Below are 24,693 nucleotides of genomic sequence, written 5' to 3'. Positions count from 1 at the left end.
TGCCTTCTTTTGGATAATTTTTCTCATTCTATTTTTTTCTCAATTTCTTTGGAAGGAAGCACATTCTATGTTTATTTTTAGGGTTATTCTAGAAATGTCAGCCTACCCATATACTAGAGTCTTTTCTCTCTTCCTAGGTGAGTTTGGTTGATGGCTAGAATTCAGTCACCTCTCACTTCGGGACATACACACCATGGTTGTTATGTATTCTAAGTAGCTCTTTTTTTACTTCACAATGCCTATTTGTTTTATAAGGTCAGTGCCTACTTAAATGTATATTTTCTTTCTCTTAGTTTCTCCTTATATCTCAGATTTTCCACCTGGAATTGTGGCCCTTCAGTCTGAAGACATGCATTTTAAGAAAATGGATCTCCAGCTTTACAGTCTGAAGACATTCATTTAAAAAAAACAAAACAGCTTTATTGAGATATAATATATACCTCATACAATTCACCCATTTAAAGGTACAATACATGGGGAGGGAGGTGAGGAGGAGTTTCACAAAGGAGGGGATATATGTATACCTATGGCTGAGTCATGTTGAAGTTTGACAGAAAACAGCAAAATTCTGTAAAGCAATTATCCTTCAATAAAAAATAAATAATTAAAAAAAAATAAAGGTACAATACAAAGGACTTGTAGCATATTCACAGACTCATACAACCACCACCACAGTCCATTTTGGAATATTTTCATTACCTCAAAACAGATTTTTAGTCTGCTGGTGACAAAAATCTCTGGTTTTTGTCTAAACATATTTTGCACTTGTCAGGCATGTTCTTGTCAGGTATAGAATTTTCAACAATTACCTTTGTCTGTCAACACTGATATTAGAAGGTACCATTCCAGTTAACGCCGGCTGTGGTTGAGACATCTGCTGTGCGCTTGCTCTTTGCAAGATGATATAATCTCTAATTTAAAGATCGTTTCTTGGTCTTTTTGTTCTGACAGTTTCTTACACTGTGCCCAGGTATGTGTTGGTTTTAAAATACACCCTCAAATTCTTAAAGATTCCACCTTGAGGTGTAATCTCCATCTTCTCCCTCTGAGTGTGGGCTGGATGGAGTGACTTGTTTCCAACAAACAGACCGTGGAGGAATGCCACTTCCAAGACTTGGTCACAACCGCCCCTGCTTTCACTTTTGGATCATTCTGCATGCATGATGCTTCTCTAAACAGTCCTTATTTCTCTCTCTCTGCCACCTTTTGGATCTTCAGCTTTAATTCTGATTTATTAATTCCTTCTTCGACTATAAGTTATCATTCAACTCATTCAGTGAGTTTCTTATTTTAATAAACATTATTTATTTTCAAGATTTCTCATGTTCTTATAACAAATCCCTGTGCTTGAGTTGTGAGGGGGGTCAGTCCCTCTTTGATCTCTCTGGTGATGAAACAAACGCTCATTTCAAAGCCCATGAGGATGTTACTGTTTTACTTTCTTCCAGCAGAAATTTTCCCACTTGTTGGATTGCATCCTGCTTCCAACTGCAATCCCAGGAGGTGTGAGCATCTTTTCATCCTTTATGCCTAGAAAGGGAAACAGCTCGAGACCCCTGGCTATGCAGAGGGAGCCTGGCTCCAGCCCTGACACCTGGAGGTCATGTCTGATCCCCGTCCCTTGTGGGGGGAATCCGTTCTGGCCTTTTCAGCCACCTACCACTTCGGCCCTTACCTACAGCTGCGACTTTCTGCCCCTTATCCTAAGAATTGCCTTTTTAGAGGAGTTGCGTCACTGTGCGTTCAAGCGTCTGCTTTATCGTACGAGTGTGGCAGTCTGTGCGCAAGCTCATTGCCCTCCATCGCCTGACTTCTCAGCACCGTCCACCGTAGCCAGGCCGCTGTGTCCCTGAAAACTAGCACAGAGGGCACAATACACTGCGATGTGACCCATGACTGGGGCAGGAGGCTCAAGGGTAATCCAGAAGGAAACTCAGGATCCTGGAGGAGATGAAACTAAATGGTCACAGGTTCCTGGAGTCAGCCTTGTGGTCAGCCGGTCATTCTGGACAGTAAGCTCCACAGGGGAGGCTCATGGTCCTAAAGCCAGGACCCTGGGGGCCCAGGGTCCAAGGCCATTCCCAACATCCAGGCTATAATACCCCAGTGGTGAGCAGAATGGGCCAGCCTTCCCCACGCAGGGGCCCTGTCCCGGGGAAGCCAGAGTTCAGCTCTGACGGGTGAAGGGGGAAGAGGGCTTTCTGGGGCTGAGTGGATGTGAATGAACAGTGCCAGGACCTCGAATCTGTGGCAGCCCAGAGCTGAGGCTTGCCAGGATGCAGCGCACCCCTGTCAGGGGCCCAGTCTCTTCTCTCTCTCTCACTGTCAGGGGGTCTACAGAGGACCACAGCGAGAACCTCTGCAAGGTGTCCCACAGATTACTGTGAGGTCCACAGCCATCACCCGAGGGCTTTGAGATGATGACCGCTAACCAAGGACTGGGCCAGGACCTAGACATCTGAAGGTCAGGCCTGGCCCTCCCCACCCCTCCAACCTCAGCACACTGAGCCCAATACAGGGCTTCCTCATAGTAAGCATCACCTCTGCAGTTGCCCTGTCTTGGGGCCCAAACTCAAAACATCCACAATATTCAGACGGTTTTCTGCCACACACATGGGTCAGTGTGTTTCTATTTCCAGATAGAAAAAGAAGTTCAAAATACATAGAACAAGCACAGATACAGCATGCCCACAGGGCTGTTGTAGCCTCTGCCCCCACTCAGCATGGAGGGGGCCCTTCAGGAGACAAGGAGCTGACCTCACCCAGTGGGACGGATGGGGTTCAGACTCGAGGCAGGGAGTCAGTTCTGAAGGCAAACTGGAGGTGGTGGCAAGTCCAGCCCCCACCCCGGCCCAAGATCATCTTCCTGTAAGACAGGCCTGGTAGCGGGTGAGGGGACGGCACGGCTCAGTCGGAGTCACAGGCCTCTGGCTCGGTGGCGGCGGTGGTGGCCACTGCAGAAGCCAGGTTCTCCTCCTGGCCCTTCAGCCTCTCGCCTGGATGGGGGCAGATGGGAGGAGTGGAGCGGGGCCGCGCGCCTGCGCCACCGCCCGGAGGGCAGGGGGCCCCGCCGTGCCAGGCCCCGCACTTACGGATCAGCTCAGCGATGGCCCTCTGGGTCCGCTTCTCCAGCTTCTCCAGTTTCTTGGCTACGTCTCTCTTGAGGTCCCTGGAGCAGGGAGGCAGGAGGCGGCGGAGGCTGAAGGCTGGCCCAGCGCGGCCCTGGGGCTCCCTCACCTCCAACAGCCCCTCTGGCATTAGGAACCATGGTGGTGTGCCTCCTCTCTCTCCCTTTCTGCATCCTCCAAAACCCAGCAGCAGCTGCCCTTTGCAGCCCCAGGGAGGCAGGGGCTAGCACCACAGCCCGCCCAACCCAGGGGGCCGAGCTGAGGCGCGCAGGCCAGATGGCCCCCAGGGCCCCCTCCCGGTCTGCTCCCCTTGGTCACCGCCAGGGAGTGACGCGCCCCGGCCCGCGGGGGGTCCTGCTCCTCCTCTGGCCCCAGTTCCCCTCACCCCCAGGAACTTCCACAAGCACACACACAGCTTCTTCCCCCTGGTTCGGGGTTTCCAAGGACATACGCCCCATCCTTTGTCTCGTCTAATTAGAACACCTTCAGCTGGTGCCCACTTGACACAGAACTGCAAGCGAGAAGGGTGGGGGACGGGTGCCTCTGGCCCAAGGTGAACACCTGGCCCTCTCTCATCCTCTGTCTCAGCCCAGTCACAGGGGCGCCAGGACAGTGAAGATTCCCATTTCAGAGAAGAGGGAACCAGGATCGAAGGGGGACAGGCTAGCTGGTGGCGGAAGTGGGGCAGAAGCCTACATCTGCCCTTCCTGCCATCTTGCCTCCACCCTCCGGCTCCCTGAGGACAAGGGTCAGCCTTGTTCAGATGGAGCTCTCTGAGGCGCAGTGGGCCCTCATCCTTTCGGAAGGGACATTTTGGAGGGGACTGCTGAACCCCCTCTGCCTGAGCCACTCCCCACCCTCAGGTGTCCTGCCCCGCCACGTCCCTCATTCTCCACTTACATCCTTCTCAGCACATACGTCAGACTGCAATTATACCCCAGGGCTGTCTGTCTCCACTGCCTGCCTCCTGCTGCGAGCCCATGCCGGGCACCAAGAACACCCGGTCAGTCTGCACTGGTCCCACACGGGCAACACTCACCAATCCGGCTTCCGGGGCGCGAGGTTGGCCAGGTCCTGGGAGGGAGCAGACACATGTCAGTGCTGGAGGGGCTCAGGAGAAGACGGGGACAGAGGTAGGAAAAGGGGAGGAAAGGGGGGAGCGAGAGGGCTGAGGGGAAGAAGGGAGGTAGAAAGGGAAGAAAGAAGTGAGGAGAAGGAAGGGTGAGTGAGGAGAGCGGGTGGGGAGGAGAAAAGGACCCGCGGAAGCAGCAGAGGACAGGGCCACCCCCAGCACTCACCACTTCCTCGATGACCGGCTCTGGCTTGGCGGCCTCCAGCTGCTCCTTCACCTTCTCTTCCACTAGAGGGCGCAAGACACCAACGGATGCCGGTCGGAAACCAGCCACCACTCCCCGATGTGGCCAACTGCAGCCGGCAGCGGCAGGTCGCCAGGCGGTCTGCGCTTTCTTACCCCTGCCTCTCCCCTAAGCCCCTAACTCCCTAGAGGCAAAGACCTTGCCAAGGCAGCTCTGGAGGATTAGATTTGTGCTCTCAGGGCCCAAGGAGATGGGGAAGAAGACTGCAGGGGTGGGGTGGGGTGGGGTGGGGTGTGGCTGAGTAGCTAACACTTTATTCTTTTATAGGATAAATGTGCTTATTATTAAAATTAAAAACCAAAGAATAAAAACCGAGACAGAGTCAAGGATCTGCATCATAAGAAGCACCCAGCACCCTCCGTGTGGATGGCTGTGGACAGGCCACAGCTGGCCAGATGCTCCCCATCCAGGCGTGACTGGGCCAGGCCCCTCAGCCCACCAGCGAGGACACCTCTCCCCACCGTCTGTGCCCCAGTGCTGCCACTCCCAGAGCTGGGCGGGTGTCTGCCTGCCCAGTGCTCTCCAGGAACCTGGACAGTCAGCCCCTCTTCAGGGTCTCTCTGACCCTCCAAGGGCCCACAGGACCCCTCCTCCTGTTCCTGCCGTCCAAGGGCCCAGGGCCACGTCCACCTCCCAGCTCAGAGAGTCCTCTGAGGGACCTTCCCTTGCAGTCCCTGGAAGGCCTGCAAGGCAGGGTGTGAGCGGGGCGAAGCAGGCGTGACAGGCCGCTTCAGTGCCCTGACCGCTTCTATTTGTCCATCCGCTGTGATGGTGATGGAGGGTCCCAGAGGCCCAGCTTCCAGCCCGGGCACTGCCAGTTATTCTCCAGGAGAGGGTGATGCCTGCCAAGGAGGAGGCGGCTGACAGGGCCACAGAGCCTACCTACCTGCGACTGGCTTGGCCTGGGGCACCCTCCTCTTCTTGAGGTCCTCATCCTCTGGGACGTAGTTCCGCAGCCTGAGTTCCCTAAAGGGCAGTGAGGACAAGCATAGAGGAAGTAAAGTGCGTGCGGGACACAGTCTCGTTCATCTCTTACACTTGCAGGCTGGCGCGAGATGAGGCACAGGAGCCGGTCACTTCCTGACTTTGCTCTCTCTGCAGATGACCTGGGACAGGCGGACAGCACGGGGATAGAAGCATCTCTGAGCCTCAGCCCCTCATCTTCCCGTTAGCAGCCAGGCTGCGTGCTCTCCCAAAGCCACACCTGCAATTGAGGTTCTCGAACAGAGCTGGGGCCAGGGGCACGCGGAGAGCACTCACTTTGTCTCTCCAGCATATTCTACTTGACAGTTGTGGCAACTGAGGGTCAGAGAGTTTGCACCAGTTTTAGAGGGTCACACAGCAGTGGCTGCAGCATGAGACAAGGCAAGCTATGACTCCAAGCGAGGACCAGAGCTCTTGGGCTGAGTTACTTCTAAAAGAGAAACCAGCGGTCACTCACTGGTTCCCCAAGCCTGCCTCCCACTCACAGCCTTCGTGTCCCGGAGCCTCAGACACATGTGGCAAGGGTGTGGTACACTGGGAGTTGCCAGCCAAGGCTGAGGGAACAGGCATGGCAATGTGCGAGGGCAGGAAAGCCACAATCCGCCTGGACAGCCATAAGTTGACACACCTCACTCCTGCACAAGGGCTTGAAAATCAAGCAGGGTGGACCCCATGACCTCTATGAAGGGGGGGCAGCCACGAGGAGCCAGAATTGCACACGGGCATTGGCCACCCACTGTGGTCAGTTGTTTTCCTTGCATCTCCTTGGGCAGGGCGGGCTGTACCAAGTGCTCCCTGGAGGCCTCCCTGGCTCAGCAGCTCATCAAATGCCAAGCTCCACACACAGCAGCCCACATAGAGGCCGGGTCCTCAGCTAACTCCACAGGGCACCAAAGAGAGAGAGGTCCTGGGAGCTGCTGCTTAATAAAAGCAAGAGAGACACTGGGACAGATCCCACGCCTTGGGGGAGGCAGAAGTGCTCCCCACCCGCCAGCCTGTCAGCCAGATGGGACTAGATGTGGGTCCTTCTTCCCCACAAGCTCTTCTGAGCCCTCTCTGCACTGCTGGCCCCTCGGAAGTCCTCGGAACATTTCCCCAACAGGAGGCCTCCTGCAGTCTCTCATCTAGGGGACCCTGTGTCCGTGCCAGGGAAATGTGGCTGATTTCTCCAGCTGCGGCACAGGCAAGCTCAAGTGAAGGGAGTCCACAAGGTGTGTGTGGCTACACAAGTCAGCGAGGGGCACGGTCTCAACTCGGGGCTTTTGTGAGCCTCACCTGCCCTCTGCCAGGGCCCCCATGGCCTGCAGTCCTGGGGCTTGGCTAAACCCCCATGTCCCGGGGCCATACCAGCTGGGCTGGTGTGGAAGAAGCCTGCTGCCCACTCCCACGGTCTGCCTTCTCTATGAAGCAGGGACGCTGCCCTGAACCCCATCCCCTAATGCCTGCCTCAGGCCAGGAGGTAAATGCCAGGTCACTGAAGCACCGGCGGGGAAAGTGGGGCAGGATCGCTAATGCTGACTTTCATTTATAACAGGGTGGGGAGAAAAGCGGAAGAGAAACTGGGCATGGGAAGAAACCTGCAGGGATTAGTGAGAATGAAAAAACACCCTGCCACTCTCAGAAACCGGCTCCAGGGGCCTGGGCCCTGAGATGAGGGGAGAGAGGAGAGTCTGGTGGAAGCTGAGCCCTGAGATCATAGCACCCACACCCCAGCACCCCTTGGCTGGCATGAGGGGGACACAGCAGGGGAGGGGGGCGCCAGCGGCAACAGGCAAGAGCAGCATCAGCCAGTGGGCTGGCCGCTCAGCGACCACTGCCCCCAGCAGCCGAGCCGCCCGCCGTCCCTGTCCTCCCCTAGAGCTGAGCGCTGGTCATGCGGTCAAGAACCTGGGTCCCAGTCTCTGTGGGACTACCCCATCCTGAACTCAGATTTCCACACTTGTAAACAAGGAGGCCTGCTGGGTGTGTCGAGCTCTGTGGAGTGCGGTTCAAGCCCTGATTCACTCAGCTGAGAGCTAATGAGGAGACTAACCCACACTGATGTCCAATTAACTGCTCCTCCCGCCCCACCCCGATTACTGCCAAATGGTGAAAGTCTCTGGACAGAGTTCACGGGGCACTTGGTGCTGCTCTAGGGTCTAGCCTTTCTAACAAAGGACCAAGGTTGAATTCCCTCCTTCTGCAACTTAAAAAAAAGGGGGGGGCGTGCGGAATTCACTCTTCTGGAGGCCACTAGAGGCACACGCTGGTTCTGCTACTCCAATGTCATGTTTTTAGAAATTTTTTTTAACCCCCATTTTAGAATGAGGTAGCTGCTCAGGGGAGGGGGTGAAAAGAGCCCCGTTCTGCCAACACCATGAAAGTGAAAGAGTGGAAGCCACTTAGTTGTGTCCAACTCTTTGCGACCCCATGGACTGTAGCCCGCCAGGCTCCTATGTCCATGGGATTTTCCAGAGAATGCTGAGGGTAGCTGTTTCCTTCTTTGGGGGATCTTCCCAACCCAGGGATCGAACCTGAGTCTCCCTCATTGTAGGCAAATTCTTTACCATCTGAGGCACCAGCCTGGGCCCAAATCCCAGCTCTGATGCTTCTGAGACAGGATGGGCAGGTTCATGCTTTCACTGGCCTCCACGTGAAAATCAAGGATTTCATTTCTCTTGAGGCTGTAGATGATATAGACTGTGGACATCAACCCTGAACAGAGTGGTGCTCTGCAGAGCAGGGGTCAAATCTCACAGGGGTGTCCCACTGCTGCCCTGGAAGCCCCCTCCCAAACCCTGAGTGCTCTCTGCCTGTTAGGATGAGATGAAGGCAGACTGTCCCGAAGGCAGATGGGAAGGAACAGCCCAGCAGACACACGTACAGCCTACAGAGGCTTCTCGAAATACTGCCCACAGCGTGGCAAGTGGCCCACAGCGTGGCAGGGATGTGCCTGTCACACACCAAGTGGCAGGGCGGGCCAGCGGCTGAGGCCAGCCAGAAAACAGCCTCCTATGTGTCTCCCTAGCGAGTCCTGGAGCGGGAGTGGCGCGACTCAGGGGCTGTGGGTGGGGGCCGCTCTGATCCGCACTGCTACATTGTACATTGCTCACTGGAGCAATGTCTGCTGAATCAAGCTTGCGTCACCGGTCTGTGAGACGCTCTGGTACACAGCCACCATCCTGGGGACCCAACTGACAGACGGGAGAAGGCCTGGCACTGGCCAGCCTAAAGGGCTCGGGCACTGGGCCAGAGCTGGGCCGGGCCTCAGCTGGGGTGGGACCTTTCTCCACATGGAAGTTGCAAAACCGGTTTTCCATCCCCATGAAGGAAGGTGAGTGGCCTAGTTCCTTCTGCGGTACATGGCGCTCACCCAGGGTGAACCGCCGTCCCCGAGCGGTGACTGCTCTGGCTGGGTGCTGACCACGATCTTAAGCCAGGGGCTGTGGGGGCTGAGGGTTTGGGGCTGGCTTGTTCAGACACTTAACAGGACACGCTTCCCTGCCCCGTGCCCAACGGAGTGTGCAACGCCACCCGTTCCCTCCCACCTGGCCGGGTGGCCATGACTGTTGGCCACAAGCCCTACCCTCGACATACCTCCACGGCACACACCAACCGACGTGCCATCAGGAGGAAGTGACTGAGGGCTTATGAAAAACACAAGCAACTGACATGAGTGTCCCTTTCTGAGGCCAGGTTTCCAGGGCTGCGGGATCACCTCTCCTCTAGGTGGCAGGCAGTGGGGCTGTGTTAGAGGTGGGCCATGAGGGAAGGAGGGCTGGGAGAGGAAAGACCCAGCCCAGAGGAGAAGCGGGGGTCCTCCTGGGGGTAGGAACATGTCTTTCCTTCACACAGTACCTGGTCGGCCTTTGGGGAACTGACTCTCACTAAATGGGGATTTGGTTGTAGGGGAATGGGGCAGGATTTATCCTGAAGAGAGTAAGAAAAAAAAAAATGTTTTTAAGGTATTCTGAGCTATAGATTCCATGTAATACAAATGGAAACTCTAGCAAACTTTTTATTTATATTAGCTTATCATTATTTTTAATAAGTAGGCAACAATAGACACATACGCTTAGATGATGACGACATTCTGAAATTTTGAGAGGAACTGACAGGAGACAGTGTGCCCCTCCCACCGCCTCTGAAATACCCACAGGCGGGGCCACTAAGGACTGGGTTAAGATAACAGGGAGGGCACCACATCCAGAAAGCCCCCTCTTCCTCTCCCGCTTTCCACAGCGTGCCACTGTCCCCCTCGGTCACGATTTACTCTGTCACCTTCAGCAAGCTTTTAAAATAGATACTAAGCTGACTCTAAAATTTATAAGGAAAGCCAAAGGAACTAAAACAGCCATGATTCCAAAAAGGTCTCTGTGGACAGATGGGCCAGAGGACGGGCAGAGAGGAAGGTGGGTGACTCCCCAGCAAGGTTGGTGAGGGGTGAGGTACCAGGGTGCCTGCCTCTAGTCCTACTGGACTTTCCCATTTCCTCAGCCACCACCCCTGACCCTGCACTGTATCTGGGTAGATGATCGAATCTGAGGCTCCAGCCAGCAATCAAAAACCTGAGGACAAACCCAGGGGAAACCAAAGGGTCTCTCAGCAGTTACCACAGAAAGGCGGAAACTGCAGGCACCCACCGCCAAGCCCCTGAGCCTGCGGTCACTTGGCAAATAAAAGCGACGACCTGGCCTTCATCTCTGTCACCGGTGCGGGCTGCACAACGTGCTGGGGGGCTGAGCCCCAACGAGAAACCACAGAGCCCGGAGCTGAGGTGACCAGGGTCCCTGCACCAGCGTGGAGCATCACCAGCCTCCTCAGCGCAGGGCCGTCGCCATCTCTGAAAACAAGTGAGGTGGCGAGAGCCCCAGGGCCTCCGTGGGGATGGTGTGAACACACTTTGCAAACTGTGGAGTCACAGCACGCAGACACACATGCGCCCCTGTGGGCTTGAAAAGGCCCCATCTCATCTGAGGTCAGCGCCTGAACACAGAGGCGCAGACGAGGCACCGGTCCCCGGAGAGGGCTCCACTCACCCTGGCGGAGGAGGCCAGGGCAGGCTGCAGCGTCGGGAAGTCGCCGGCCCAGTGGCCCCCTCCTGCTGCACCCCCTCAATGCACAGCTCACCGGGATAAGCTTTCTCAGGGCCTCAATAGCCAGTACCGGGGACTTCCCTGGTGGTCCAGCGGCGGAGACTCTGCACTCCCAACGCAGGGGGCCCGGGGTTCAATCCCTGGTCATGGAGCTCTAGAACCCATATACCGCAAGTAGGACCCAGTGCAGCCCAATAAGCAAATATTAAGGAAAAAAAAAAAGCTCCAGTCCTCACAGGGAGCAGGAACCCAGGCTGATGGCTGAAGCAGAGCTAGACACACCAGGGAGAGTCTGGACCTGATTCTGGGGTTGCTGTAGAACCATGTCACCCCAAGTATTTTAGAAGAGAGTGAGGAGACATAATGTGAGGGGTCTGGTGGCTAAAAAAATGGTTGGTGGCTGAGAGTCAGATAGCCAGTGAGGGCAAGGGTGCAGAAAAGGTTCCAACAGGAGGACCATCCTGTCTGAACAAAGTGGCCATGGGGTGGAGAGGCAGCAACAGGACAGATGTGGACGGGACGATGCTGGGACGATGTGGAAACCAACAGGTACGGGAAGAGAGCTGAGTGCGAGGCGTTACCTGTGCTTCTCGCCTTCCTCCTCCCCTTCTCTGAGCTGCTTGGTGTTTGGCTCCCCGTCTTCCTTGTCCTGCAAAGGAAGGGAGAAACCACTGCTCAGATGAACACCCCTCCTTCCAGTCCACACCACCCAGGCAACTAACGGAGAACAGGACGGCCTGGCGAGGACCAGCCTGGGGTTCCAGCCAAGCACATGCCTGATGTAGCTGACAGGCACGGTGCTGGAGCCGCCCTTCCACCCCTCGGCTCCCCCAGCAGAATTTAAAGCCCCTGACCCCAGCCCAGGCCCAGACCCAGGGAGCCCTCAGATCGCATGCGCTGGAAGAGCTGGAAGGTCATGGGTGCTGAGAGATGATGCCGGTCAGGGTCGAGGAGGGCCCACGCTGGCAGGCCACCAGCCACCCTCATGGGTCTGGATGGAGCCACCCTCAGGAGTCGGGAGGGACAGAGCGAAGACGAGTCACCAGGAGCCAGGGCAGGACAAAAGCTCAGGCCTCCTGAAACCCCTCCAGGCCAGAGGCTTCTCCAGAGATACCTATTTGGCTCACTGCAGGAGAAGTATCACTCAAGTTAGGACCAGGCTTGTACAAGTTCATTCTTGCAATGTATTAAGAGGGGCAGAGGGGAGGGGAATTGGTTTGAACTTTCTATGGGAACAATTTCTTCTAAATCTGGTTCTTTAAAAAAAAAAAAGTATTTATTTGTCTGTGACGAGTCTTAGTTGCAGCACGTGGGATCTTCCATCTTCGCCGTGGCATGCATGTGAACTCTTGGTTGCAGCATGTAGGATCTAGTTCTCTGATTGGGGGTTGAACCTGGCCCCCTGCCTTGGGAGCGTGGAGTCTCAGCCACGGGACCACCAGGGAAATCCCTAAATCTGGTTCTCTTCTCTTCCTTGGCACGCCTGGACTTCCTTCCCCCACACCACCATCCTCCCCAGCCTCTCTGGAGGTCTAGAGAAGCCACGTTCATCTCAACCCCGACGGAGTACGCTTGCTCTCCAGGTACGCCGAGAGCACGGCAGAAAGTCACCCTGTGCTGTTTCCACTCCTTCCTTACCACAAGACCGCGGCCGCTGGATCAGACCTGCCTGCAGACAAGTGAACACGGAGCATGCTCTCGCATACGTGGGCCCCCGCCCCCAGTGCCTGTCCTGAGAAGCCCTGGGACACAGCCCTGTCGGGGGTCTCCCTGCACGCCAGGGCTGGCCCTTCAGAGGGAGTCCCTGTGCCCCTGATTACCAGCCATGACCTGCCTTTGACTCTCTGGAGCATGTTTCTAGGAGACGATCGGAAGCTCCTGCCACGGGGAACCTGCTGCCAGGGAGATAAGAACATATAAAGTCTAAGTAAAACAGCTGCTCGTGTCACCTCTCCTAGAGGTTTGTTTATGCTACTGACACGGCCTCCCTCAGGGTGGCACTCACATTATGAGTCACTTCCTGCCAGTGTTTGTCATGGAGACCCTGGGAGCCACCAACCCCGGCTGGGAGGTCTGGCCCAGAGAAAGGTTTCTGTGATGTGAACAGGGCAAGATGCTGACCTGGCTCTCAACCCGGGTGGCTCAGTCTCCTGGGGAGGAGGTGGCAGGAATGAATGACAGCAGCTACCTGAGTGAGGTCAACATGGGTTTGTGGGGTGGGTGGGTGGGGGGGCTTCCTACCTTCCTACTGAGGGGTGGGCAGAATGCAGGTGTCATAGGATGGGGAGATAGGAGCAGGAAGGGCGTTCCCAGAGGGGAGCAAGCTTGAGCAAAGAGCGGGTGTGGTCTGAAGAACACACAGGTGGTTGGAGCACATACACACAGGTGAGGTTGTCAAGGTTGGGGCGGGGGGGCGGTCACATAGGGCTCTGGCCAGGGTTCTTAGGCAACGGGAGCCAGAGGAGACCGCGGGAACTACAGGCGGAAGGACCAGGGGCCTTTCCCAGAAGCCTGCTGATGAGGCTGGGAAGGGAGGCACAGAGGCAGAGGCAGATTTGGTGATGGCCAAAGAGATGGGAGAGCAGAGTATAAACTGTTAACTAAAACAGAAGTCAGGGTTCCCCATGTGGCTTCCCACCTGTGGACACCCCTCCCTGACAAATACTAGTGATTACACAAGCCAGCGGAGCCTGGCGGCCGACAGTCTAAAGGGCTGCAAAGAGTCGGACGTGACTGAAAGAAGAACACACGCACACAAGCCAGAAGCCAGGACATTCAAACTCCTTCCTAGCTGCAGCCAATGGACTCCCAGATGGCCAGCGGGCCTGCCTCAGGGGACGAGGTGATGGACACACACACACCCGACAGCAAGGACAGAGGAGAGAACAGCAAAGGCCCAGCTTGCCCCTCAAGGGGGCTGGTGGGCAAGCCCCCAGCAAGACCTCTTTCCCTGCGGGCTCTGCTAACCTGGCCAGCTCGGGGCAAAGGGTGGGGGCTGTGGGAACAGCCTTTGGGAGCCAGTCCTTTGCAAATCCCATGCCCGTTTCCCAGCCCCCGAGCAAGAACAAACTCAGCAGTGTGTCTGTCACCACCCTCCCCGGGTCCCGGAGACGCTCAAGTGTCTCGGCAAAGGCCAAGTTACTCATTAATAAGTGAGAAAACACCCAACGATCTAAATGACATTTACAGAAAACGCCCCGCAGTCTGGTGGGCGGCTGCGGCAGTGGTGCAGGCTGCGGAGGTCAAGGAAGCCCCCTGTAGTCGGGAGAGCAGGGTCTGTGTGAGAGCAGGGGCTCAGGAATGGTACCCACGTGTGTGTGGGGCGTGGGAGCAGGTGAACAAGTGAGCAGGCCACATGAAGGTGCGCTGCAGTCGCCGTTCAAGGCAACTCGGGTAGCACGGTGAGCGTCCATGAGAAGGGTGTGGCTTGGGGAGACCCTGGCCTGGCTCACAACGCTCACACTGCTAGGCAGGGTGATAGGAGGCACTGACCAGCCTCATGGTCCACCCAGCCCGAGAGACTCTTGAAGACCCTCAGATCTGAAGGATTCAGGACCGCCGCCTTTTAAGCCCTCAATTCAACCCATGGGGGAAGCTGCCAAATGGCCCTTAGGGAAAGGAAAGACTGGCTCGGGGTCACAGAACGTGTCAGCGCTGGCTGTGGGTCTGGGTCGAGGTCTTCCTGAACCCAGCCCTGCATTCCTGCCAAGGAGATGGGAGAGGCACTTACTTTCTAAAAACAGCTCTGGCCTCGGGCTCTTCTGCCACGCTCCCCCCGCGGATCAGACCTGGCCTTGTGAGATCAGACCAGTCACAGCCAGCTGGGCCAACGTCCACACCCTGGAGGACACCCAAGGGTGTGCAGGCAGAAGGCCCGAGGTGCACGGCGTCCCAGGGGATCTGGAGACTCCTCACCGCCCCCCAGACCCTTAAATCCAACTCACTGCCTAGCCCCTCCAACACACACCTTCCCCAAACCCCACCCTTTCCCCTTCTTCCAACCCCATGGTCCCCACCGCAGCCAAGCCCACAGCTACACGCCCTCTGCTTTGGAGAGCACCACGGCCTGCTGCGTTCTCTCCTTGTCTTTCTAATCCCCCTCCCCTACCTCTCTCTGCACCTTGTCCATCCACATGGATGGAGCGTGCGCTCTTCTGAAAGCTCTCATTGGTCCCCACACCCTCCGGACAAGCTCAGGACTACAGCATCCCCCTCGCAGCCTCCCCAGGCCCAGCCCACTGCCCGTAGCCCGTCCGCACTGGCCTCATCCACACACTGGACCCTTCGTCTCAAGTCCTGTCCATTCTGATAACCCCAAAGACGGCCCACCTGGCCAGTCGAGACACCAGCTCAAAGGCCACCTTCTCAAGGCCACCTTCTGAGGTGACTGGGCTCTGTCACCCCTCTGGGCCCAGGACACAGGCCTGTGGTCATTCCTACTCATCATCGGCCCCCTTCCTCAAGTCCCTCTTGGTGGGGGGGTGTCTCCTGGACTCCCTCCAGGCATAGCCTAGAGCCGGGACTAGATCACCTTCATGAACTCTTTGCCAACTTTACCAACTCTTCAACTCTCCTCACCAACTCCAGAAGAGCCAAATTCTTACAACACCAGTGGCTCAGGGCAGGGAAGTCCTGGCCTGGCCCGGGGTCCTCCCCACAGCCCACCTGTCCGTTCCTGGAGGTGCCTCACATTTCTGACCCCAGCCCAGGTTTCCACACGAGAGCCCCATCCCTGCTCTCACCCTCCTCACAGCCCATAGGAGGAAGGCGCCGCGGAGGCAGGACTTCAGGGGTTCTCAAAAACAGGCCTGCCCCAAACGGAGCCTGACTAACCTGTTTCATAACGCTTGAAATCCTTTTGCCAGAAACAACACTTTTACAAATAAAATTAGTCTTGTGCAAGATTGGTGTTATTTTTTCTTTACACATATGATAAGAATTCATCTTGGCCTGAAGTTTTCCTTTGTGAGGTTTTAGGTAAGAGGCTCATTAGATTTCCTTTTTCTTCTTGAGTCAATCTTATTACATAGTGTCTATCAAGGAAATTTCCATTTATACTGAAATTACTGGCCAAAGTCACTTATAATATCCTCTTATTATCCTTTTAATGTCTGCAGGATTTATGGTGATATCCACTGATACTGATAATTTGCATTTTTTCTCTTTCCTTATTAGACCAGCTAGAGATTTATCAATTTGGGGATACGTTCAGACTTGGTGCTTTGGTGGGGGGTTGTTCTTAATTTGTGGGCCATCCCTGATTGAGGGACTAAAATCCCATATGGCATGTGGTGCAGATAAATTTAAAAGAGAGAAAGAAAATAGGCTCCAAACCTTAGTCCCCTAGGAAGAGGGGAAAGTGGCCCTGGTTTGAGCCGTTCCAGCCCCGACTTGGCCCAGGATGGGGAAAAGTCACAGAGAGACGGGCTCAGATGCCAGGATTGGGGAGCAGAAGGGGACTGACAACGTGGAGGGTGAATGGGCATGTTCCACTGCACCACCCTGCCACACATCTTCAGAGCCAGGGCACCTTGGGGGAAGGCACAGGGACTTCCTGTCAGGGGCAGCTGCAGCAGAAGCTGTGTGCCAAGGGCACTTGAGGGTAGGGCAGTCACCCAGAGTCTGACTCATCCTGCGGAGCCAGTGATAAGAGCCACCATGCCTGGACATAGACGCTGCACAGCGCTCTACTGCCCAGAGATGGGGAATGGAGTGGGCAGGAGGGTCCGAGCCTCGTGGGCAGTGATATTCGTGGGCTGTAGGGGCCCTGACTCTGCGCCCTGGCACTCAGCCTGCTGCTAGGACCACCTGGCCTGTGTGCCCACTGTCTGCCCAGGAGACAGGGAGATCCCTGAAGGCAGATGCTTGTCTTACCCTTGGGCCTGACACCGCCTACAGAAGGCACAGCTCATGGCCTTGATTTCACCTTGCTGTGTGACCTTGGGCAAGTCATTCAACCTCTCTGGTCTGGATTTTCTCATCTATGAAGTGTGATGATCACACCAACATCATGGCCCTGTTATAAGAAAGAAATGATCAGGGAAGAAAGAGGAAGACAAGACAGCAGACCCTGAGGGCAGGAAGGGCTGCGGAGAAGCCACAGGCCCAGACTGCCGGCACCTGCGGAGGCCATGAGGACTGTTCACTTTCACTGTCTCCACCAGGCATTCTCTGCAGTCCCCAGAGCATTAAAATGTCTGCTTCACAAACACGTCAGAAGGCGTGTCAGACAACAGGCATGGGGGGGACAGGTCTCCTGCTCCCCTTGGTTCAGGGCTCCACCAGGAATCAGAGGTCAGCAGGGGAGGGTGGGGACTAACGGCCCCAGAGCCGCCCAAGCTTTTAAGGGTGCGGACATTCTCTAAAGGCTTGTGAGCGGAGAGAACAAAGCTACAGGGAGTGGAGGGCTGGGAGGACAGAAAGGGAGAGGGAGATAAGGCTGCTGATAAGAGCCCAGAACTAGGTCAGGGCCAGAGCGGGTGGGGTGGGGGGGAGACAGAACAAGGGGGTGCCTGAAGCGGGAGGAGTCAGAGACGACTGAGGTCCTGACCAGGGGAGAATGAAGGTGCCTGAGACAAAAACGGTGCCAGGGCTGAGGGGACAAAGAGAAAGGGTGCGGTGGCTTTCAGGCTGTCCAGGGTTGAGGTCCGATGCCTGGACTCTGATGATGGTTGGCGCAGACATAGGCCGAGGTTCCAGCGCACAGCCTTGCCCTGGACGACCGCTGGCGTCCTGCATGTGGCAGAGAAGCATGGGGAGGTGGCCCCAAGCCAAGTCTGGTCCTATTCTGGTCACAAGTGCAAACGGGGAACTAGTCACGCTCAAAGGAGGTGGCATGTCCTCCAGCAGTCTGTTGTTATGGTTTAGTCGCCCAGCCGTGTCCAGCTCTCTGTGACCCCATGGCTGCAGCGCGCCAGGCCTCCCTGTCCATCACCATCTCCCGGAATTTGCCCAAGTTGATGTTCATTGTATCGGGGATGCCGTCCAGCCTTCTCACCCTTTGACACCCTCTTCTTCTACCCTCAATCTTTCCCAGCATCAGGGACTTTTCTAATGAGTTATCTGTTCTCATCAGATGACCAAAACACTGGAGCTTCAGCTTCAGCATTAGTCCTTCCAATGAATATTCAGGGCTGATTTCCTTTAGGATTGACTGGTTTGATCTCTGTGCTGTCCAAGGGACTTTTAGGAGCCTTTTCCAGCCCCACAGTTCAAAGGCATCAATTCTTTGGCGTTCTGCCTTCTTTACGGTCCACCTCTCACAACCATATATGACCACTGAGAAGACCATAGCCTTGACTACACAGACCTTTGTCCAGCAGTCTACCAGTCAAGAAATACTGACTGGCTCCCTTTTGCTAGGCACTCCACACTGGGTGCCAAGAAGGGAAAAAAAGAACCGGTAGGTACCGGCTGTTCGCAGCCAATGTGGGCACTCAGCCTAGGTCCATGGACAGGATTTCATGATCAGACACACACGCAGGCCCGCTGTGCAAAGGCTCATTGTTCCAGAGGAAGAATCCACAGCTCTTCAGATTCTCAGCAGGGTGGTGGCCCAGAGGAGGAAAGGAAAGGTCACAGGGGCTTCTTTGGGTGGCACCTGAGGTGTCTGAGGAGGCTTGCCAAAGGAAATACCACCTTTCTTTCTCTCTTGTTTTCTTTTTTTTGGGGGGCCCTGTGGCATTTGGGATCTTAGTTCCTGAACCAGGGATCGAACCCGTGTCCCCTGTGGTGTAAGTGTGGAATCTCAACCACTGGCCCATCAGGGAAGTCCCCCACTTTCCTTGCACTTTAAAGGCTGAGTGGGATTGGGGCTGGGAGGAGGGCAGCAGAGGGGACGAGCACCCTGAGTGTGCAGAGGGTTAACAAGGACCCTCCCACGGCCCCCACGGCCCCCACGGCCCCTGCAGGAAAGCCGCTGGGACGAAACACTGAGGGCAGAGCAAAGACAAACCCCTCCTTTCCTTCACACACAGCCAGCCTGGACCAGTTCCCCTGCGCAGCGAGGCAAGGCTCCCAGCTCCTGCCCAGCCCCCCGGAGGATGGATGCACTGTGGTCTGCACGAAGCCAGGCGGCAGGGCTAGACAGACCAGCGGTCGGAAAATCCCTCTCCATCACTTACTGGTGGTGAGACAGCGGGCACCTAAAGGACCTCTCTGAGCCTCCGCTAGAGGCTCTCCCCACTCCGCTAAAGTGGGGCTGGTGCTCTGTCCCAGGGTGTTTGAGGATTAAAGACACTAACACGGGATCCGCAATCTGGGGCAGAACCCTACATGATACCCAGTGTGGGAGAGAACCGCTGGCATCCTGGGATGTCCTGAGCCCTGCCCTCCATCAGCGGTGGGGCCTGGAAAACCAGGCGTATCCTCTCCTTTCCTCGCCACCACCCGCTTCCCTGAGCCCTCGGTATCCTTTTCTGATAGTGCTTCTTTATTTTCTGCCAAGTTTCTGTAAGTGACCAACTGTTCATTTTGAAAATTGAGACTCAAATGAAAAATGGCCTGTCTGATTCCCTCAGGGGCCCCAGGCTGGGAGAGCAGACACCACATCTGTGAGGCTTCCCTACAGAAACCTCTTTCTGCATCCACCACAGAGCTCCACGGCAGCTGGAAGACAGTTGGTAGGTTGCGGCACTTTCCCCCCCGGCTGTGGGCAGGCTGAAGGTTACACCCCTTTTTAACAGAAGGGCGTTCTTCCCAGGCAGGCCATCAAGTGATAACTGTCCCAGACATTTGATTTTACCTTGATTTGCCTATTCGAGATTTTGCTTGTCATCTGTCTTCCTAGATTAATTACAAAAGGCTTGCCCATCACTGCTCCCCAGCACCTGACACATGGCAGCAGGTGACAATGGAGAACAAATGAATGGGCAACCTGGGGTGGGGGCAGGGAGAGGCAGGATGCACATGTTAATTCACCCCCTGACAGACAAGGTTCTCCTCCCCACGTGGTCTGGGCCGCCAAACTGCACTCACGCACCAGGCATCACTATCCTTGCCTCCAAGGACGCAGGGTCTGAGGCCTGGTGACACCTAACACAGGTCTCTGTGCGTGTCGGACCCCAAGGTCTTTCCGTCAGTTTGAGACAGACAGACAACTGGAAGCCAGTTCCCTGCTGCTACATACATGGTTCCTTCTGCCAACACATCTGCTTGTTCACCCCTTAGCTGTCTGTCCTACCCTCCCCCTGTCAATTATCTGCACCTCTTCTTTCCTGGAGAATGAGGGCAAATAAACCCCAACCGTGCCCACTTCCTAAGAGAGTGGGAAGGATCGAATATAACAAGGTTCCACACAACATTAGAAGGCTTCCCAATAGCAGGTGAGCTCTGGGGAGGGCGGGACCCAGCTGTTCTTCAACTCTGTTCTACTGTATCTCCTAGCAGTCATAACAGGATGCCAAGCAACTGACTATTCAATGAATGGAAATAACATTATTTAATTCATCAGCGTAAAAAATAGTAAGGTCAGCACTGCTTTCTCCTCTCACAGATAAGAAAGTTGGAGGCCTGGGGATGTTACTGTGAAGTAACTCGCCCGGAGTCCTGCTGCTCGGGCTTGCCGGCGCCCCAAGGGGAGGGTGGGCCTCCAGCCTCGGGGTCTCCACAGAACCTTGCCTCTGACCCTCCTTCCGCCCACCTCAAACACTCAGAGGGTCTCACTGGCGTCTAACGTCACTCCACCTCACATCATAGGGCTGACATCCCTTCCTGGTGTCATCTCTGGGAAACGCAACCAAACTACGAGGAGCCCCAGGTACGGCTGTTTCTGGGTCAGGAACTCCCGTCCCAGGAAAGCACCACGGAGACAGAAGGGCAACATACACAGAGGTGCTCCCCCTGTGTCTCTCGTGATATGGAGCAGTGGGGCCCGGAGGAGGCTGTGACCTGCGGGTGCAGGGAGGCAGGCCAGCGGCTCACGCCCCCCGCCAGTCGGTCACTGGAGTAGCCACCTGACGGGCATCACCGCGAGACAGGACAGGATGCAGGGGGCGTGGAGCCACACATGTGAGCGTGAGCGAAGCCATGGCGACACTGACACGGGACGGTCACACAACAAGGCTGTGGGGAGTGCTTCCTCCGTTTCCTTTCCTTCTGTTGTCAAATGACTTACGAAATGACTTAAAGACATAAGCGACCGGAGGAGCCCAGATGCCTGCCGCTCCCTGTCTGGCCTGTGCTCTCACCCTGGACTCTCCTGACCTTCACCTGCCCCAGCGGGCCAGCAGGGAACCATAGGTAGCCCTCAGGCCCGACCCAGCCCGGTCAGGGTTTAATGACCTTTCTCAAGCCGAAAACAAAAACAAAAACCCCAGCACTGCTGGGGAGAGAGGAGGGCAGATGGAGGCCTGCACATACTGCGGCCCTAAGCGCCCAGGGACAGGGCCCGGCGGTCCAACCAGCAGCCAGGCTGCAGGCCGAGCGCCTCCAATCAGGCCAAACGTCTCCCTGTGAATAATCAGCCTGAAGATTTCAGTTACGAAGTTAACAGGTGGTGATCCGTGAGGTCACCCCCCTCCCCTCCCTGGCCCCACCATTTCCCTTTTTTGGAGGGAGGGGGAAAACGCCTCCCCCGCCACAAAGCAGAACTCACAGCCCCCGGGACTTCCTCACCGTGCGAGGCTCACAGCTAAAGCCAGAGCAAGCGAATCCCAATGGCAAATGGTAAGGTCCCCGAAGGCCCCCTGCCTGGGGATGGGACAGCCACATGCGGCTCTGGGGGACTGGCCACAGGGGACAGTCAGAGTCACCAGGCCCAGCTGATCAGCTGTGGGGAATTGAACAGCCCCCTGGAACCCCATGGTGTCTGACCCTCTCCAGGTCGGCCAGGCTGGAGAACAAACAGCTTCTGCACTTGAACTCTGGCTGATGGGTGGGGCTCTGAAGTGGAGTCCTGGAGGGAGGCCCGAGGGTGCCTATCTCCTGTGTGTTCACCATCTTGGATTCCATGGAAACAGGGCCTGAAAACTGGGAGTGGCCCCTGAAATGACACTGTCCCACCTCCCCCAGACACCTAAGCACACATGCCCGTTCACACCAACGGTGGTGCCCCCAAATGGTTCTCCCAACAGCCACCAACAGGACAACATCAGGGCTCCTGTTACCAATGTCACGTGGCTGGCTTTTTACAAGCCTGTGACCCCCTAAAACGAGCAGCTCTTCATGCGCACAGCAGTCAAAGCAAGCCCACTCCATGACTGAGCAACAGACTCACTAGACTTCACACACCGTGAGGTTGATCTTGCTGGCATGGCTGCCGCCCGCAGACTTTTAAATAAGCCCCTGCTGCTGCTGCTAAGTCGCTTCAGTCGTGTCCGACTCTGTGCGACCCAGAGATGGCAGCCCACCAGGCTCCCCTGTCCCTGGGATTCTCCAGGCAAGAACACTGGAGTAGGCTGCCATTTCCTTCTCCAATGCATGAAAGTGAAAAGTGAAAGGGAAGTCACTCAGTCGTGTTAGACTCTTCACGACCCCATGGACTGCAGCCTACCAGGCTCCTCCGCCCATGGGATTTTCCAGGCAAGAGTACTGGAGTAGGGTGCCATCGCCTTCTCCCCTGAACTCCTCCCAAACTCCTGCTTTTCTTCCAGGAAAATCTCAGCCGAACCAACTCCCAGATCACGTGCCCGTTGAACTGCTTCAATTCGTCGTTCTGATGTTTATGTAGTGCCCCGAGTCCTGTAACCTGGCAGAGGTGACTAAGACATGACTTGCTGCCCTCAGGGAGCTGAGGGGCAGGTGAAAGAGGAAGCAGACAGGTGAATGGAGAGTTCCCGCAGAGCCGTGGGAATGCAGGGTGACTAACAGCTGGGCGGAAGATGAAATTCAAGCTGACCTGGAGGGACAGTCAGTCAAAGCAGAGCAGGCAGGGCAGCGCAGGGAGTGCCAGAGTTACTGGAAATAGTGGGCGTGTGAGGCTGGGCCCTGTGTCCAAGGGGCGGGCAGAGACCCCCATGGTGCCCTTGGAGGAGGAACTGGCAGGGAAAGGCCTGCCCCGGGGGCTACAGACTTCATCCACAAGCAGCGTGAAACCAGCGAGCAGTCGAGGACAGGCAGGGGGCAACAGTGTGATGGGGTGTTCATAAAGAACATTCGGGAAGGGCCAGAGAGGAAAGGGCAGCGGTCACTGGTTGAGGCCACAGGAAAAACAAGCCAGGAATGGGTTAAAAAGGCTGGCAGATGGCAGCTGCCCCCTGGGTGTGTCTGGAGGGACAGCCCCTGCCAGCCGCACGGTGCCAGGCTGTGCTCACACAGCTGCCCACGCTTCACCAGTGCACACGGGGCCTCTGGCCCCCACAGCCACCCCTGGGGTCAGGCATTATCATCCCATCCAGACGACGCCAACGAGGTTCAGAACAGCTAAGGAGCTTACTCAACAGTTCACAGCTAATAAAAGACAGGTCAGCTTTTAAACAGAGGTTTCTGATTGCAGCACGCCCCCAAAACTCTTTCAAATAAACAGCCTCAAGGCTTGGGAGTGCTTTCCGCACAGGAGCCACCGAAGGATCACCACGTCCATTACCGAGTGAGAAAGTAACAAAGCCACCAACTCTAGGGCTGCAAAGACCTCAGGTCCAACAAGAACTACATCCAGAGGCCCAGGACACGCGTTCAATCAGAATCTTGCAGGGTAAGACCCAGGAATCTGCATGTTTCAAGGGCTGGCCCACTCTGGGGTCACGATTCCAGTGAATGGCCCCAGCTGAGGAGCCTCTGAGTCAGACCACATCCCTCCTCTCAAAGAGGATGACCAGTGGGGGGAAGTGACCTGTATGAGGCCACCCCAAGCTGCCTGAGGGCTTACTGTGGTCATCGGGGTGGCCTCTGCATCAGAGTAGACAGGATGAGAAGAAACAGAGAAATCTCTCATACAACATAAACACAGGCCACGAGAGACCCAGGCAGAGCGCAGCATGAGAAGGCCAAGAGCTGGGCTGGTCTAGACCTGGGGTCTCTTGATTTCAATCAGACTGGTATGTTGTCTATTTTATCACGTTGCCTGGAGCCACGCAAGAAGGTGACTGGAACTTGAATTCCCAGGTCATTCTATGGGCTGCCCAGTGCCCACCCACACCCTTCTCTTACTTGGGAAGGCTCCATGTGGAGTCCTGGGAGAGGACGAGCCAGCTTCACGCTCTAGAAGCTGAAAGTGCCCACTACTCGCTGTCCCAGCAGGGAGAGGGGCCAGCAAACAGACTTCTCTCTGGAAGTGTTGGCAGCAAGCAAGCTGCTGTGTCTAGACATTTGAGGGCAAGCCCTTTTCCTGTGAAACGCTGGGCTTCTTTCTGACTGCCTATCTCCAAGGTATGCTCTCTTTTCTTTAATGAACTAACCAGCCAGAACAGATTTCTGTTGCTTGCAATTAAGTACCCTGGCTTCATGTGACCACATATAAGAACAGCACAAGAACACATCATGAGCATCACTTTAAGCACTCCAAGTTTCTTAAATACCCTGACTCATCTGATCCACAGGGAAACCCTGGATGCAAGCCAGGCAAAGGTCCTGAGGCCCAGTTTGCAAATGGAGCAGCTGGGCTCGGAATGTAAAGTGTTCTGTGGATGTGTTTCCAGAATCCCACCAGGTCCACCACAAAGGCCGACGGCAGATGCAGGCAAGCCAAGGGTCTCACCTGGGTTCCTCTCACTATCCCACTATCCCTCCATCCCAAACTGGAGGTGAGCTTGAAATGTGCAGGGCCCCCACCCTGGCACCCCGGTTCAAACAGCAAATTCTTGACAAGTCAACTCCCAGGCTAGTCAGGTTTACAGAGCAACAAAGTGCGCTGAAGCTCCTAGGAGACTAGAAGCTATTTTAACCTCTGATCAGCTGCTTCTCAGTGTCACAGTCTGAGAAGTACAGGGAAGACAGCTGTCTCCTCTCTGGTGTGATCTCCAAGTGATAAAGTCCTCATTAAAACCAAATTTAAACTACAAGCCAGAAGTGGCACATTTATTTGTGGGGGAAAAAATTGCTTGAACAAGGTCTTTCGGTTTTCACCTACACATACTTCCTCTGGAAGCAAAGCAGTTTTTCTTTTAACCATGTGCTGGGCTGAAAGGTTGAGAAGCTGAACCGCACAAGGAAGCAGAGCTGTGGGACTCCTCTGAGTTCGTGGGCCTCTCTGAG

The 24,693-nt window shown here is 55.7% G+C and overlaps 1 protein-coding gene across 3 annotated transcripts in view; it reads right to left on the bottom strand.

Moving 5' to 3' along the window:
* Positions 1–398: 398 nt before the first annotated feature.
* CCDC12 (coiled-coil domain containing 12) overlaps positions 399–24,693 on the bottom strand; it is a 38,886-nt gene continuing 14,591 nt past the window's right edge. The window contains exons 1-8 of one of the 3 annotated variants that reach the window (XM_059879878.1): positions 16,438–16,706; positions 12,398–12,458; positions 11,145–11,212; positions 5,391–5,470; positions 4,427–4,488; positions 4,168–4,202; positions 3,093–3,169; positions 399–2,996 (exon numbers count right to left, since the gene is read on the bottom strand). In XM_059879878.1, the coding sequence (XP_059735861.1) occupies positions 2,908–2,996; positions 3,093–3,169; positions 4,168–4,202; positions 4,427–4,488; positions 5,391–5,470; positions 11,145–11,212; positions 12,398–12,458; positions 16,438–16,544 (579 nt within the window). In that variant the 5' untranslated portion in view covers positions 16,545–16,706 and the 3' untranslated portion in view covers positions 399–2,907. Of the gene's footprint in view, positions 2,997–3,092; positions 3,170–4,167; positions 4,203–4,426; positions 4,489–5,390; positions 5,471–11,144; positions 11,213–12,397; positions 12,459–16,437; positions 16,707–24,693 lie in introns of those variants that run through there. The other 2 variants (XM_059879877.1, NM_001076466.1) reach the window with 2 other exon arrangements.

This window comes from Bos taurus, chromosome 22, assembly GCF_002263795.3.
Source record: "Bos taurus isolate L1 Dominette 01449 registration number 42190680 breed Hereford chromosome 22, ARS-UCD2.0, whole genome shotgun sequence".
Classification (NCBI taxonomy): Eukaryota; Metazoa; Chordata; class Mammalia; order Artiodactyla; family Bovidae; genus Bos; species Bos taurus.
Note: the sequence above shows the minus strand (reverse complement) of the source record. Positions and strands in the feature narration are given on the sequence as shown.